This window comes from Pteropus alecto, unplaced genomic scaffold (genome assembly GCF_000325575.1).
Source record: "Pteropus alecto unplaced genomic scaffold, ASM32557v1 scaffold109, whole genome shotgun sequence".
NCBI lineage: Eukaryota > Metazoa > Chordata > Mammalia > Chiroptera > Pteropodidae > Pteropus > Pteropus alecto.
In genome coordinates this window covers 1,768,659-1,785,777 of record NW_006494608.1, presented here as the reverse complement: position 1 = coordinate 1,785,777, position 17,119 = coordinate 1,768,659, and the positions used below count along the sequence as shown (strand labels likewise).

General features: G+C 37.9%; 1 protein-coding gene across 2 annotated transcripts in view; it reads right to left on the bottom strand.

The window, feature by feature from the left end:
* The window catches only part of POU6F2 (POU class 6 homeobox 2), a 455,705-nt gene that overhangs the window by 41,676 nt on the left and 396,910 nt on the right, over positions 1-17,119 (bottom strand). For both annotated transcript variants that reach the window (XM_006925339.1, XM_006925340.1), the window contains exon 7: positions 6,766-6,912. In XM_006925339.1, the coding sequence (XP_006925401.1) occupies positions 6,766-6,912 (147 nt within the window). The remainder of the gene's footprint in view (positions 1-6,765; positions 6,913-17,119) is intronic.

Below are 17,119 nucleotides of genomic sequence, written 5' to 3'. Positions count from 1 at the left end.
AGGTTGAACAATTCCTTGTCATAATGAGAGATAGAGCTGCACTTCTGCTGGTGGCGCAGACCGGCTCTGAGACCTGATTACGTCCCTCTTGTCAGCAGCTGAGCCACGACAGTAGCAAAGCCTCCCAACAAATCCATCTCCCGCGTAATTACTGCGGAGCCATCGAGGGCCATCAGGGCTCATTAGCGCTCTTTACCATCAAGTGCGTCCCACTCTTCAGATCCACGAGGGCGGGAGAGCCAGGAGCGTCTCACTCCGCCCCCCGCCCCCGCCCCCGCCCACTCCCCTTTACCTCCGCCAAGTCCCTGCAGGGGACAAAGCCCTGAGAAGCGCATTGCCGCCGGGCCTCGGGGCAGGGTGTTCATCTACCCTGGATGTTCACTTTACAATCCTGGGCGCTTTTCCTAGAGGTATGACATCCCTTCTAGCCACAACTCTTCTATGCAGGTGTGTGCACTCAAACGGCCCCACAGAAATCACCGTCAGGCCCGGTTGCCAAGCGGAGCCTGACTGGAGGAAATACTTCCTGCAGTATTTCTTAACATGTTCTCTGCGACCCTAAATTCTATGACATGTTAGGTGGACAGTAAATTTGGGAAAAGTGGGGTTAAAAAAGTGAGAGGGTGTGTGGCGTGTCATCTGGGAGATGTGGCCGTCCTGCCCGGCCCCATCAACATTCATCAGTTTATGAGTGGCCGCCAAGGGACACGCGTCCTCCAGGGCCCGGCCAGGAACGCCCACGCGGCAGGGCGACAAGGGGACTTGGTGCGGGCGCCTCCCCGCGTCTTTCCCGGGAACTCTCGTTTGTGCAGCGGCTCCAGGGGCTCGTTCCCTCTCCTCCCCGAGGCTCACACTTAGGGAAACATCACTTTAATGCAATGGCCTCTCATGCAATGAGGAAATAAAGCTCTCAATTGGGCTCAAAGGGGAAATTTGATATGTTAGTAGAAAGACTGAGGTTGTTTATTGTTATAGTTTTATCGTTATTACTCGAATGAAGCCAGGGTAAAATTCTTATAGTATTACGGAACCCCATGAACATATATTTCCCAGTCTCTAGAAAGAGCTGATTTAAAAAATGTTATTCTATTAAAAAATGTCATTTCACTGTATTTCACTGAATGTGATTGAATTTTTACACCTTTTAAAACTTTATATAATGATATTTGCAAATGAGAAAATAAAATATTTTGTCGGACAGTTTTGAGTTTGGGTTTAGAAAACAAACCCTTTGGTTCAGCATATTACATAAATAGATCGCTCTATTTAGAATATTTGAGGGGAAATATGCAGATACCAACACTGAATTTTTAGCTACCTATGCCAAAATTTCAACAAAAGCTGTTTGATTCTTATTTATGCAAAATGTCTTAACAATATATTCTATTTTGTATTAAAATGGTATTCTGTACATATGATTTTGTAGATTAAAAATCAATATTTTGTAGTAAAAATGCAAAACTTGCATGAAAGAATCATCAATTTTATTATAGTAATTGCCTTAGGAAGGAAAGGAGAGAAATGGGAGAAGAGGATGTTAAGGTCTTAACTGTATCGGTAATGTTTTATTTCTTTTAAAAATAAGAGAACTGAAACATATGGAAAAATGTTAATATCTAGGTGGTTGAACGAGGATGTCTTTTGTACTCATTTTTTGAAAAAAATTATTTTTTATTTTCTCCATACATTTAACCAATTTCATTATTGCAATGAAAGAGTATATGTGAAACACCCTAATTCCTGATCAGTTGGCTTTAGCTGGATATGTCTAATGCTCTAGTCACATGGTCAAGGTTATACATTTTATTTCCTTTACACAAGGTTTGAAATTTGTTCTACAAATGTGGGCATCTATGGATTTGTTTGTTCTCCTATGCAGATCTAATAAAACCCACAGAGGGGCTAAATGGACACTTATTGAATAAATTCATTATATCTTAATCCTTTGGCTGAGATTTGCATTTATTACAACTTAATTTTCATTCATCTTATAGTGATTTTTTTTCCCTAAAAGATTCTCATCTTTCCGTTTAAATTACGTGTTGGATTTAGCAACCCATAGTTCAGGGTCAATTGCTGTTTTTTTTTTAACCTGAAAAAGAATAGCTATAACATTAATTTATTAATAAATTAATACAATTTATTAAATGCTTAAGACATATCAGGCACTGTGCTAAGCACTTTTTCTACCGTTACACATTTAAGCCCAAACAAAAGTATGTGAGACGTTTTATCACTCTCCTGTTTTACTGATGAGAAAACAGAGGCCCAGAACAGTTTTATAACACAAGGCCACAAAGCTAAAAATGTGTTCCAATAAGACCCGTTTTCTTCAAAGCCCATGCTCTTAGCTACTCTATTGCCTTCCAGAAATATTATTTAATTTACTGTTATTATAATTCAGATGAAAATCCCGATGTAAACATCATGTTTCTTTAATTCTCAGACATCTATTTTTTATCACATTTGAAAGTTATGATGTTAGAATGGTCTTCCAGTTTGTCAAACATCATGTCCTGTCCAGAGCTGTTGAATAGAGGTGACTCACCAAGAATGGTTTTGTACAATTAAGGGTGTATCCTCTAAGCCACAAGGCACAGGCTTCTGTTATTATCAGCAGATTGTTTTTCTTTAATTATAGCCTTCTGGTCATTTGAGGAAGCAGCTCCCGTCCTATAGCAAATCCTTTCACCTTGCCAAACCAGCTCTGCTCAGCCATTGTTTATTGGTACATTGGTGTGTGATTTCTGGGTAACTTGAATGGATAAGTCCTTTTAATTTTTTATTCTTTTTATAATTAGAAAAAGTAATGTTGTTTGCTTGTTTATTATTATTTTTTTACTTGACTGGCTCTTTAAAGACTTAAGAGAGGGTATTTGACTTGACTTGCTGCCACTTAAGAAAATTTCACAGTGGTCAAGAACTAATTTCATCAGGAAACATTCTGAGCTTCAGTTAAAATGTAAAATGCTTTCTTTAGCCCCAGGATAAAATAAAATTTCATTTGCTTTTACTTTTCTGCAATAACGCCAATAAAGAGATATTGCCAGGGGCACAAAGGAAGCCAATTCCATAGCTGAACAAATCAATGGTAAATCTACTTGCCAAATCCTGAATATACCCACTGTGTGAGTGTTATGAACACACACACACACACACACACACACACACACACACACACACACACACACACACTGAACTGTCCAGGGTAAGGAAGAGATTTCCCTAAAATAACTTAATGTCCTACAACCCTAGATTTTCACATTCTCAAACTCCTTACACACACAGTGGGTTTGTGTGAAAAGTTATAAACCGAAAACACATAGAATCTTGAGTGATAGCATTACTGAATGTTGACTTATATGCCTGACCCGATTCTAAGCACTTTAATCCTAGAAGCTGGTGCCGTTATTATTCCATTTTTCAGATGAAGAAGTTGAGGCACAGAGAGGGTAAGTACATTGCCAAAGATCTCACAGCTGATGAACAGGAGTCTGGTTCCAGAGCCCATATGTATTTTTTGCCTATACACTGTACTGCCTTTTGCTGTATATCCAAACCAAATATAGGTTTCCAGAAAATGCTAGACAAACTCTAAACTATGATGATGATGATGATGATGATGACGATGACAACAATTATAATTATGGCAACCACTTATTGAGTCTTTAACTGAGGACTCAGGCAGTATGGTAGGCTTTTTGTCATACATTATCTCATTTAATCTTTATAATCTAGTGATTTAGATTTTATTATTTTTATTTTATAGTGAAACCGAAGCTCAGAGAGCTCAAGTAATTTGCTTAAGGTCACAGAGCTAGTTATTGGCTGACTTGGTAATTCAAACAAGTCTGTAGCTAGTCCATTGCCTAGCTTCCACATGTGCATGAGCTCTTGATTTGGTAAATAAAAAGAACTAGAATGTTCTTCTTAGCACTGCGATAGTTATTATAAACTTATGATCACTAATTACCAATAGAAAACTTGCTACCTTCCCACCTCAGAGTGAAGTTGGGTATCTCATAATGTTAAAATACCTTAACATCCCTGGGTAAGGTTTGTATTTTGTGGCTTTAGAATGTAGCATTTCTTTTAAAATTAATCACTCTTTGGAACAGTATCTGACTTCTGAATTCACTGCAAATGAATGACAGGGTCAGAAAGGTATAAAAATGACTGAAGTCTTTTCTCTGTATTTGTTCATTACTACTGGTTAGGAAAAAAAGAACAGAAAACAAAAATTCTTAAAAACATTGAGATTTCCCAATTTTTTTCATTTACTGGATCTCAGTAAATGAAAAATTCCAGACAGGGAAGCAAAACTACAAGTCCCAGGTGGTGGGATTTCTTCCTGATAAGAGTCAAAAGCCAGGAGCCTGAAGGTAGATTTGGGTATGTTACTTTTGGGTGAACTTTCAAATATGAAGAATAGTTAATGTCAAGAACTCCAACGAAAGAATCTCTAAATATATTAAGAGTTTTCTTTTTATACCTTTTCTGGGAAAGCTCTGTGGAGATTTTTAAGAAATTGAAAATGGGCTGGGTATAGTTATTATGTGATATTTTAAGCAAGGCTAATTGTATTAACCTGATTCCAATGTATTCTTACGCTTTTGTACCACATTAGTACAAGACAAAGGTACACGCGCGCGCACACACACACACACACACACACACAGAGCAAATCATTTTTGCCCTTCTTTTTTGATGTAATTTGACCACTTTATAAGGCCTGAACAAGTATCTTTGTGCCAACAGATGCAGGGCAGCCACTTTTTTTCTGGAAAGATGATTGTGTTTATATCATGAAGATTTATCGTAACTATCGTAACTATCGTAACAGTTTCTAAAATAAATAAATAAATAAAATCAATGCTTATTTACTATATGCAGAGTACTAATCAAGCTTCTACGTTCACACTCATTTCCTTATGGGCACTCATGGGCTGAGAAAGTGGTCTCTGGGATGCGGACAGGCAAAGGCCAAACAAAACAAAGGTTGTAACTCTAGCTCCTGAGAAGGGTATGGGTTTGTAACTGGCAAAATGATTAGCCATTAAATTATCAGAAGAATTAATTCCTAATAATTCCTTCTAAACAGTAAAGCATTTTTTCCATCACAAATTCTCAAATGGTAGGGCATAGTGGTACATTTTACTTGGACACTGGAACAGAAAAATCAGAAGGAAATACACATCAGTGGATAAAATTTCTATCTTGAACTCTTAAAATTTACCAAGGGCCAGCAGCCTGGCAGGAATGAATTGGGGTGTTCTATTTTGAGCGCAACTCTAGGAAACAACTTCCAGGACTAACCTGATCTGAGAATGAGCTATAGATATTAAAATCAACTTTTCCTCCACACCAATACCCCCCATCCCTCCAGAAATCTTAATAGGCTTTTGAGAGCCTCCATTTAGAGCTGGCTGCATAAAATGATCCTTTGATGAAAAGGGATTGGAACAAGGGTTAAAGCCGACATTGAAAGGTGACTGTGGAGGGCACAGTGTTCATACAACCCTCCTTTAATATGTGTGGTGTGCACCTGTGATAAGATGATTCATTACCCGGGGCCGCTCTTTGACAAGCTCCATCGTTCAGCCCTCGGGGTTCTGACGGGACAATACTGCACCCGCCCAGGAAATATAACAAGGTCAGCTTTTTTTCCCTGGGACGTAGATGGAGACGGTTTAGCTTATAATGCATCTCTGTTTACTCTTTATGTAAAATAAAAACAGGGTTCAAGACATCGAAATTCCTGTTCTCTACAGAGCAGGCCAAGCAGGGATGCGTAAACTTACTGCTGAGTAAACAATTCTGAGAGGAGAAATCTTGGAGAGGGTGCAAGAATCTTCTTCCTTGTGTTTCATCATCAGAAACAGGAACATTTGAGATGGAGATGCCCTAACCACCGAAGCTGGGCTCTGTGTTAGGCTTTTGAATGGAGGGCACCCCGTAACCATCAGCTTCAACTCTTGTTGGATTTTCATGCAGCTTTTACATTTATTGGGGTCTTGAAGATAGAGCCACACTCATCTGAAGCTCCATCAGTAATTTGGTGACCGCAGTGCTGGCACATTAGTGGTGTAAGGGAACAGGTGCACTGCTTAGGACATGAGGAAGCCTTGCTGGCCCTGGCAGACGGAAGTAAATCTACAAGCATACAAGAGATTACTGAACTTCCATGAGAATCAGCAGGAGAATGGGGTCCTGACATGTAGTGGGCTTCACTCTAACTCGCTCTTTTTCTTTGATGCTTTTATAGGACTTTTTTTCCATTACCTCCTCATACATTCCGAAATTGGCTTTATTAAGGCTAGTTTAGAAATCTTAGAAGCAATTACAGAAGGAAACTTATCAGTTTGTCCCATTACCCATTTAACAAGAATAAAAAAATAGAAAAAAGCGAAGTGAAACATTTTATTTTTAAAATTTACCTTTTTTTAAAAAAAAAAGAATGCCCTGTTATGAAAAGTAATTTCTTCAGTTAATATCAGAACATAAATCACCATATAGAAATAAAAACAAAATACAACTTAGACATACTAGGGGAAGAAGAAGGAAAAAAAAATCTTGCTTCTAAAATATAGAAAAACCTCCCAACCCTATTCCTGTTCTTGACATTGCTAGTAAACATTATTTATTTGCCTCAAATGGATGCGGTTACATATCACTGTCATGCAAAAAAAAAAAAAAAAATTCATCTCCTTTCCAAGTTCAATCTGCCATAAAAATTCACTCTTGTTCAACCCATCTCCCACTCACCTGTCCTTGTGCATTAGTAACTAGTTGACCTGTGACCCCCTGAAGACTGGAGAGGGCATTGCCAAAGGCCTGTGAGCTTGCTATGGAGCCCATGGCTGCTGCTGCTGCAGCCGCTGCAGCCTGACTTGCTAGTGGATTATTAACCAGCTGCAAAGAGAGAAAAGATCAGGGTAAAACCACTGAGAGAGGCACAGGTACAGCATATGGATACAACATTCACTGGGAGAAGGAAATTCTTTCCCCAGTTGGCTCATGCAAAGGGCCCAGAACCCACTGAAGGGGCCTAGTGAACATTCCCTCTGAAGCTGTGGGGTTTGAAGGAAGTTAGACTGAGGCTGGAAGGAAAATATTCTCCACCAACATTGGGCTATATTGGGAGTAGGAGTGGAAGAGAGGAATAGATTTTAAGGACTTGTGCAAATGAATTGATATTTTTCATTTGTGAATTATAGTTTCCTTTAGGGTCATCGGGTAAAGCACATGCATCACTTCACTTCCTTTTCCAAGGAAGAAGGAAACAAAATCAGTAGAAATGGAAACCTTCAACCTCTGTGCTCTCTGAGGACAAATTTATGGTTGAGACTTTTGGGTGTGCTTATTCTGACCATGAGATTCAAGGCCAATGGGAAAGATCTTTTGATGAATGGCCAGGTTGACATCTGCTTGCTGTTTTAGCTCATATATGGCATTCCCTTGGCCTCTTTCCTGGGACAGGAGTGAGATAGGGAGAAGAATTTGGTTGGGTTGGGGGTGGGGAGGGTACTCAAGGAGGAGGTTATGGCTGCCAAATCTGTTTTTCCATGGAGACCAATTCAATATTCTCTAACCTGCCAATTTTCCACACCACAGGTTTTCAGGCCTTCTGACCATGAGGCAGAAGTGTAGCTTGAACTAAAATCTGCATTTAGGTTAATGACTACATATAAATTCAAGAAACATTTAAACTATTTTCACAGTATTGGTTTTGATACATGAATTTCATTTGTATTTATTCTAGGGTGTTATTTTTTTTTCCCATATAGTTCCTCTCAAGTACAACAATGTTGTGTATAATAATGCATTTTCCATCACCAGTTTCCACATCCATGAAATTCCTGCATTTTAGCAGAAACCTGCCAAGACTAAGACTTGGTGGAAAAAGAATTAATGCCATATTTATATTCGAGTCCTGGAAACTCTTTGAAAAATGCCTTTTTTTCTTTTTCTTTTTCTTTTTTTTACTTTTTACTTTTTCTACCCTTTGTCTCAGTCTCTCTTCTTTCTCTTTTCCTTCTTCCCTCTTTTTTCCCTTCAAAACATATTTTATTATTTAATTCCTTTAGATATCTGCCTAGAATTTATATTATCGATGAGGAAGGAAATACTAATTGTCAGAGGAACATCAAAAAGACAGGAACTTAATAATTTTTTTCATTAACATGATATCTTATTGGTTTTTTATTCATTTATAACCAAATTTCACATAACTAGTTCTACTGCAATTCCATTGACCCAGCACATTTTTTTTAGAAATGAAAATACATTTTAAGATTATTAATTTATGTGTCTTTTGCCTTTATCTTTCTCCTAAAAGACAATAATGATTTTCATGTTAAGGAGAAAAAATTCTCATTCATCAGCCTAAGGAGAAACCCTGTCTTATGCCAGATTACCACCATGGGATTTAAAATTCAGGTTGCCCTTGATCTTGGTTTTCTGAGTATATTTTTACATAGTGTATGTGAGGCAGGTAATGGTAATATTGAGAGAAAACTCCCTCTGTTTTTGATTTGACTACATAAAGTGAAAGAGTTCATATTGTGTTCATTTTTTACTCCCAAAGTGAAGAGACCCCTTGAGGAATCCAGTTCCCAAATTGCCAGGACAGACACTGCCCAGTGGTATACTCTTCTCAGTTTGTCTGCCAGCTGCTATGTTTACATTTCTTTTGTGAATACAAGTGGAAATCATAATGAAATTCCTGAGTTTCAGGGAGATCCCAAAGTAAGCTTCTTAATCCTCAAAGAAAGATTAAATTATGTGCAGTTGAGTATACAATTTTGTCCATGAATTGTGGGTAAAATCTTTAAGTCAGTATATACAAAATACTCTCTGAAGAAAATAAGACCGTGATTCCTATTTAATGAAGAGAAAATATTTTTAGAAATTGTAAGACATTTATCTAATATCTAGATCAATGAAAAATTCATGTAGGAAATTGTGGAATTACTGTCTTGATACAATACAATAATTTAGGTTGACAATTTCCTACATTTAGGACACTTGTGTGTTGTTCAGCTACAGTCCCATTGATTTGCTGTAAATTCAGGCATTATATAAAGAGTAAATTATTGTTCTGAATGTAAAATGAAGTAGATACTTAAAAGCGAGCTCTAAGCTTTTGAGTTATAGGGCCAGTAATGAGTACCCTTCTACTGCTTTAGAAGATTGTTTCGGCGACCACGAATGTACAGATTTTTAATTTTTAATATTTCCTTTATATCCTGGTCCTAGTTTGAAACCCAATTTATTCCTCTTTTTGCTGCCTTTCCCTCTTAATGGAGCAAACTTCAACTTGATGACTGTTTTTATTTTCTATCCTGCAACCTTAGAACTTTGTGAAAGGTGTATAGGCTCTGGGGAGATGCCTGCTGGCTCCTGGAACTAGCACTAGAACTAAAGGTGAGGGAGTGTAGTATATACAGACAGCTGGTGCAAGTCAATCTGTAAGCTGACAGCATTTCAGGTGGACCATTGGGTTATTGATGGATGCAGCTTAATAAATATCTTTTGGCTTTTCTGTCTGTAACTGCCAAGGCAGGGATGTAATATGCATAAGGTATGTGGCAGAGAGAGGGAGGGAATGGTGGGGAAACCATTCGTGTTCTCTTCATCACCTCGGGTCATGTCACTCTGTATTGTCCCCAGTCATGTCATATTAGCAATATTTCTATCAATACTTCCTCTTGATTGGAGACTCAGGGTAGATTTGGACAGCAGGGTGCCCAGGCACAATAAATGCACATAATGAGCATGCTAACATTTTAGGACCAGCTGAATATTTTGAAGTTGCTTCCAAGTTTATGCCTTCAGATCTTTCATTGCCAATGTACCTGACCAGCAAAGGATAGCCTAAATAAAGTCTGATTTATAGTATACTTGTGTTTTCAGCAGACCAACTTGAAAGGAATGCTGAATTCTGGTGTACGCTTATTTATAAACATAGAAGCTCTCAAAACAAGGATTTGCAGAGGGCTAGAATTCTTGTGTTCCTTCCAAATGGATTCTGGGCATTGAATACATCAAGCTATAGTTCTGGAATCCTCAGATAGTCTAAAAATCTACTAATAGAAACACTAATTTTTTAAACAGTCATCCTCCTCACCCCGAATTTTATAGAATAAAATAACAAAATAAATTTAAAAAATAGTTTTGTACCAGTAAGGAAGGACCCCAAACATCACACAGCCCTGTCTTTCCATTCATGCAAATAAGGGCATCAGCTCTGAAACCAGACTGCCTTGTCTGTGACTTTAAGTAAACCATGCCTCATTTTCTTATGGGTAAAATGGGTATAAAAATAGTATTCATTTTACAAATAGTTTTTATTCCAGGTGCACACTCACAGAATTATGATGAGAATTAAGATGCAAAATTTTAGAATAATACTTGGCATATATCATGTTTTTAATAAATGCTAGCTATTATTTTCACAGTTCATACTATGCATGAGTATGTTGACCTAATCAATTTATCAGAATTAGAACTCAGCTACATAAATAATGCAAACCCAAGTAACTGTATTCTCTCGTTTAATATTTTAAGCATATCCTCCAATTTTACTCTACTTATTTTTTAAAGAGTAGCTTGAAGGAAAATATTAGCTAAGTAACATGATTATTAGGTGGGGTGAGTTTCATGATTAAAAAAGACAAATACACTGTCTAAAAATATTTCAGACTGGAAGACATCAGAAAAAAGGATTTGAGACATGATTTCACCTACTTGTCTTGAGCCTCTCATATTTGATTATTTATGGAGAAACTTATAGAGAAAGTAGTGCTTTAATTCTGAGACCAGGGTCAGTAGGTGTCAGATCAGCAAGAGAGGACTTCTTTTAGTATGTTATCCTTACACTTAGTTTACATTTGTTAGATTTCCATAAGGGCACCCATTTTGGAGTTTAATTCCTGCCTCTTGTCAAAATATGGTGAATGAATCTATCCCACTCTTACATCTATTGGTAGTAAAAGAATGCAGGAAAAAGATTTATTTAAAAAATTCCCTTAGGATTTACGATAGCTTATTTATATATCCACGTATTGACATGGACATTTGGTATAATGAGAATAAATTCATATTCCTAAATCTATAGTGCTCCATACACATCCTTGTTATCTTAATGATAATGAGAAGAAAAACTGTGATAAAGTCTCTTTAAGGTATACTCTTAGATGATGTCATTATCACATCAAGTAAATGTTACCATAGATGATGCCACTACAAAATGGAGGGGTGTCTTTCTTCAAGTTTTGCCCCATGTTCTTGTTCTCTGAAAGATGCACATCCTACAGCGTGGTAAAGAATTCAAGTTTTTTCAATCTGAGCATTAGTAGTGAATTCATGAAAATTTGCTGATGGTGTTATTTTATTATTATAAATCTTATTTACAAAAATATGGCAGAATGATGAAGCAGTATAGCTATTGTATTATATTCCTATGTTTACACCTTTATTCCAAGAGGGCTTTATGAATGCAGCAGACTTGAAACCTTTCTTTGGAGCATACTGGCCCATGATCTATAGTTTTATCATTCTTCTCATGAGCTATGTGGATTTTAAAGAGTATGGATTTTGGAGCAGCTCTTTTTGCTACTAACTTTTCAATTTAGAATCTTGAAATTGTGGTGCAATTTGTTTTTAAATGAAGATGTTCATAAGTGCATTCATCACAATTCACTCCTTATTTAAGGTAAAAAGTGACTTGTAGTGGCTGCCTGGAAATAGGAGAATAAACATGGCCTTTTGAGTTTATTCATATACATTAAGTCTTTACTTTTCTTATACTGTATATATGAAAACTGTATCTCTTGGTTCCTTGGGACATTTTTAAGCAAATCAGTACTTGTACTTCTTACCGTCATGTCTTTTCTTAACAGGTCGAGGAGATGCCAACAGATAAATACTGGAAGGGTAGCCATATTCATCTCAACTACCTACTTAATGTGTGTTTTATCCTATGAGGCTTTCCTCCTCGGTTTTAAAATTACTGCATGTTATAAAACTCTCATAACATTCAGGAATCAGTTTGTGGGTTGAATACCGAGCCAAGCTTTGCTTCTTGCTCTCTGCTCACTTCCCTGCAGAGATGACAACATGCTAGATGCTGACCATCCAACTTTCTACCAACAGAAGTCAACTGTACTACTTTTATATATTACTCACTGATTTACTCTCTTTATTTCTCTCTCTAGAATGTAAATTTTTATTGACTGCTATATCCAGTTTATTCAACAGTACCAATCACCCAGTAGGCCCTGAATCAATGTTTATTGAATGAATGTATGAAGAAGTGAGTTGAAGATCTCAAGGCCTGACTGGGACCTTGATAGAAGTTTCAACCTTCAGAATTCACAGAAAATAGTAAAAATTTTGGGGAAAAATTTGTTTAAACTCTTCTTTTTAAAAATATATCATTGTATAGTCTTACACACAATGCTGGACTGACGGTGAAAGCCTCAAATATAGGTAACACAATTCTGAGGGTTCTTGAGTAACTCCTGATGTGCCAGTTCATCGTGTGAGTTTGGCACCAGCACTTACAGCTTTCCTTCAGCTAGCTAACCAGGGAGATTCCTACAAGGTGAAAAGAGGCATTGAACAGACTTTCTGACTAGTTGGGAATACTTCAGTATAAAAAATAAAACTCAACAATGGCAGCATCTAAAGATGAAGACCCAGAGATTCCCTGAACATCTTGTACCAAAAGCCTCCTGATACCCCTAGAAACTGCATGGCTGGAATTGAATGGGGACAGGGCTGGGTGGAGGGCTAATCTGTAGGTTTGAAGTTATTTGGAAGTCATTATTTTCCTTGGTTTGTGGTGGTGGAGATGGAGTTGTGCTATGGAGCCTATATTTCCAGCCCAGCCTCATGGACTAGAGCAAAGCCCATGTAGACAACAGCACGTGTGGGAGCACAAGGATGGACTCATGGGCCCCTGGGCACAAGCAATGCTGCTTTGAGACCAGGTAATAGGAAGTGACATCGGTGAAGGTAGGGGCATGTTCTCCCCTTGTCCAACCTCACTGTGGTGGGACTTTAGAGAACATATAGTCACTTGGGCATTAAGGTTTTGTGACTCCTAGTGGCCATTGGATACAGGGTCTAAAGTGAGATTCTACTCAAATGCCCTGTACCCTGGACATCATTGCATCAATGAGCACATGTGGATATCTGAGAGAGTAATCTAGAAGTACGCTATTGAGAGGTAGATCCTGCAGGGGGCCTAGGTCTAGGTTGTGCAGGATGATGAATGAGATTCTGTACCAAGGAAATAAGGAATGCTTGAAGGAGGGGAAGGAAATATACAAGTCTGGCTAGCACACTATGATTTGGTGGCAAACTATAAGAAAGCTCCCCAAAGGGAGGCATTTCTCTTTTGGTTTTAAATTTACTGATAAAATACTCAAGCCCAGGGTTGAGGGGAAAAAAATAGCTTTTAACTTAACCCAATACATTTTATTTTGAAGTAAAGAGGTCAGCATTATGGAAACATACCAACTCTAAATCAGATTTCATCCAAGTTATATGTAGACAAATACTGTGTTACTTCAAGACTACACATCTTATTTCCTTTTCTGTCTAGTCCTCCATTTAATAACCTGAAAATCTATCTTTTTATTGAGTTTCATGCTATTTTCTTACTTACATACAATAGTGCTACTCTTACCAATTGCCTATTGTCATGGAACATTAGTTAGGTGAATTTGTTGATATTTCTGTACTTTTTATTCTATCATCCAGTTTAGACAAGTGATTGGAGTACTCCTGTGATGAAAGAAAAAAGGCTATACTTTTTTTTTTAAGGAAATAAATTGCTGCCACAGCACAGTAGTTTGTATTATTTAGTTTCGAGCTATGGGAACACACAGCATGCTCTTTCCCCACCCATCCCTAATTTACTTGTTACTCTCCAACACTTGTTGAATCCCTGAAGGGAAAATAGGTGCTATGGAGGGCAGAAGAAAGACAAGAAAGGATGAGAGGCTTAAAGAAAGACAAAGTATGGCCTTCCTTAGGCAGCTTCAGGACAATTCTATTCATTAGCTATTTTCCGATAACCATGGTGCAGTTTCTGAGCCATGCCCCAGGGATACACAGGTGAATAAGGCAAGAGCCTCTTGCCTTGAGGCACTTCCAGTCTAATTGATTAACTGCTGATTTTCAGCCTATGAAGCCAGTGCTGTAAGAAAGGGGAGCACAGAGACCAGATGAGGAGCTCTCACAAGGTCTCAGGAGGCCACCAGACCACTTAGGACTGAATCTTAAAGGATAATTAGAAGCTAATTTGAGAGGAAGTAGGAAGAGAAGAGAAAAGGCTTCTCAACTCCTGGGAATAGTATGGTCACAGCTAGGGAGGTGAGAGACAGTGTTTTGTTGGTGTGGAGCCACTAAGCTGGCACTTGGATATTTTCAGAATGTGAAGTGGAAGGAGGGAAGTGGCAGATTATGAGGTAAGGCGTGAGCTTGTGGAGGGAGAACTTTGTATGCTAGTTTATAGGGCTTGTCATTCATTCTACAGGCAAGGGCAGAGAAATGTGATCAGATCTGAAATTTTGAATGGTTTCTTTGGAGACCGAGTTGAACTGTAGTGAGGGTAGGCCAAACTGGAGGATAAGTGGAACAGGCCTCTGGAGCAAAGATAGAGCAGAAGGCTGCCCTTCACTAGGAGAAGGGTATAGCTTGGGCTACCTTTGCTCATGTTCTACATGGAAGAATGGTCTAGTTCATCATTCATTGATTCAGCAAACATTGAGTACCAACTATATGCCAGGTACAGAGATGTGGTCTCATCCTTGAAGAGCTTCCAGGGTCTGCAGGGACAGATATGGGTATAAGCCATAGTAGGAGTGGGGTCAGTGAGCTGTGGGTACATTGCGGTACTGACTAGCTAAATATGGAAAGAAGAAGGGTGTCAGAGAAGATTCAAGAAATAATTGAGCTTAATCCTGAATAAAAAATGGTAGATCAACTAAGCAGGCAGTTAAAACTGAAGAAAGACTAAGTTCAAAATTACGAGAACATTAGAATATCTGGTATGTTCTGAATGTTCAGAGCACAATATGGGCAGGAAAATTTTTAGCTGGTTTCTAAAGGTAGAGAAAGAAGGTAGAAAAGTATGTATCTGAATGGTATGCATGTGTTCATATGGTTTAGAGTGTCTCCTGATCAATTTCCTCCGTAGGCTGTTGCTATGAAAGCACCTAAATATCCATATCATTTTGCAAGATCATGGAGATAGCCTTAACAGCTTTGCAGCTCACAAAACAACACTAACTGATAGTCAGAAAGTCATAAAACACTTTCATTTATTTTATTAAAGGGAAATCTAAACTGCCGACTGACCAAAAATTAACGATTGAATTTTGAGTAATAAAAACAAAGCCATCACCTTTTAAAATACAAAATGATCTCTTGTACAAAAAATTACAAAGATGCATTATGAAGGGCCACCATTGTATCCATGGCTGCATCTATGTGTGAAGACTGAGCTTTGAATTTTTATAAATTATAATGATAAAAACTAATTATAAGGGTCATTTCAGTTTATGATTAAGATTTCAGGTGTCTGAGAATCTGCCCAGAGAAAATGGAAGTCTTTTATTTACTTTGAAGCTATTTTACTCCTGAATATGTATATTTTCTATAGACACTAATTTTACCATTGAAACTTGGGAAACTTTTCATAAATCCAACCAGTTCAATTTATCACTTGAAAAGAACAAAACATGGGTTTTCTTCCTTCTGTCCCAATAAACACATTGGTTATTAAAACATGCTTGTAACAAGTGTAACATATAATATCTTGGTTTGTTCCACCCATGGACAAATGGAGAGCCTGTTTAAGCTGTTACTGAATTTTATTGTTATGCGTAATGGCCTCCTTGCCTCATAAAATTTATTCACTGAACAGTTATTGTAGAAGTCAGAAGATCTATTCTTCCCACAGAAAACACAACATTTGAGTCATGCATTAATTTTTCCCAAGGACCAGCAGAAATCAATACACTTATTGTTGGTGTGCAATCGAACTTTTGAACACCTACTTTCTTGAATTCACAGTATGGATCAGATTTACCATTTAGACTATAGGGAGAAGCAAATGTCATACTGGTCACGTCACACCTATCTTTAAGTGGGTGTTCAAATGCAGCCCTACTTATGGTAGTTCCTTCATTGTAAAGAGGTGTTTTTGGCAGCTGCCACACCCATGTCAGATGTGCTGCAGCATCAGTGTCTGGAAGAGAACTTTGCCATTAGAAAAACAATGGTCCAAATTATTCGAGAAAATACGACTCTGTAGAAAGGGGAAGATAAATACATAAAAGAGAAAGCAAAAAACATGACTAGAATGCTCAGAGGTAAATAAAATCCTTCTGTGCTCACAAAATATATTGGTTATAGGTTGTTCTAAGAACATTAAACTAACAGTAAGAACTACTACCTGTAGGGGCCGTAAGCCAAGAAAATATAAAAAGTTGTTGTATAGATCATTTGGAAAGTTTCCATTAATAAAACTGAACATAGGTTAAAAAACATAGAACTTAATCTCACCAAGAGCAAAAGCAAGGCTGTGTTGGAATTTTCCCCATTTAGGGAGAAGAGAACAGAAACTCAGTGACTGAAGAAATCAATCTACCTAGTCAGGAAAGAGGAGAATCTGTTTAAAATTTTTTTTGCCAATACTGGTAAAATCAGTGGAAATCAAAACACCTGGGTTCTCTTCTGTTAAATGCGAAGTTTTAACTAGATCAGTGGTTCTTAAAAATGGTCTCTGATGAGCAGATAGGCCACAGAGGTTTTAGGGGCCTGTGTTGCTGAGTTAGACTTCTCTGATGAATGCCCCTGATAAGCATGTAAGTCCACCAATCCATCATCTCTCATGCTGCACTGAGGCCTGGAGAAATCATGATTTCCTCCCTTCCCTGACAGCTCTGTAGCATTTGGGTTGAAGGCCAGTGCCAGGAATGCTCAGGTTCTCTGGAGTAGGCTGGAAGAAAGGGATTTCTATAGCAGAGGTTCTCAGCGTGGGGTCCTGGGAGTAGCAATATCATCTTCACCTGGGAAGTCTTAAAAATGCAAATTCTTGGCC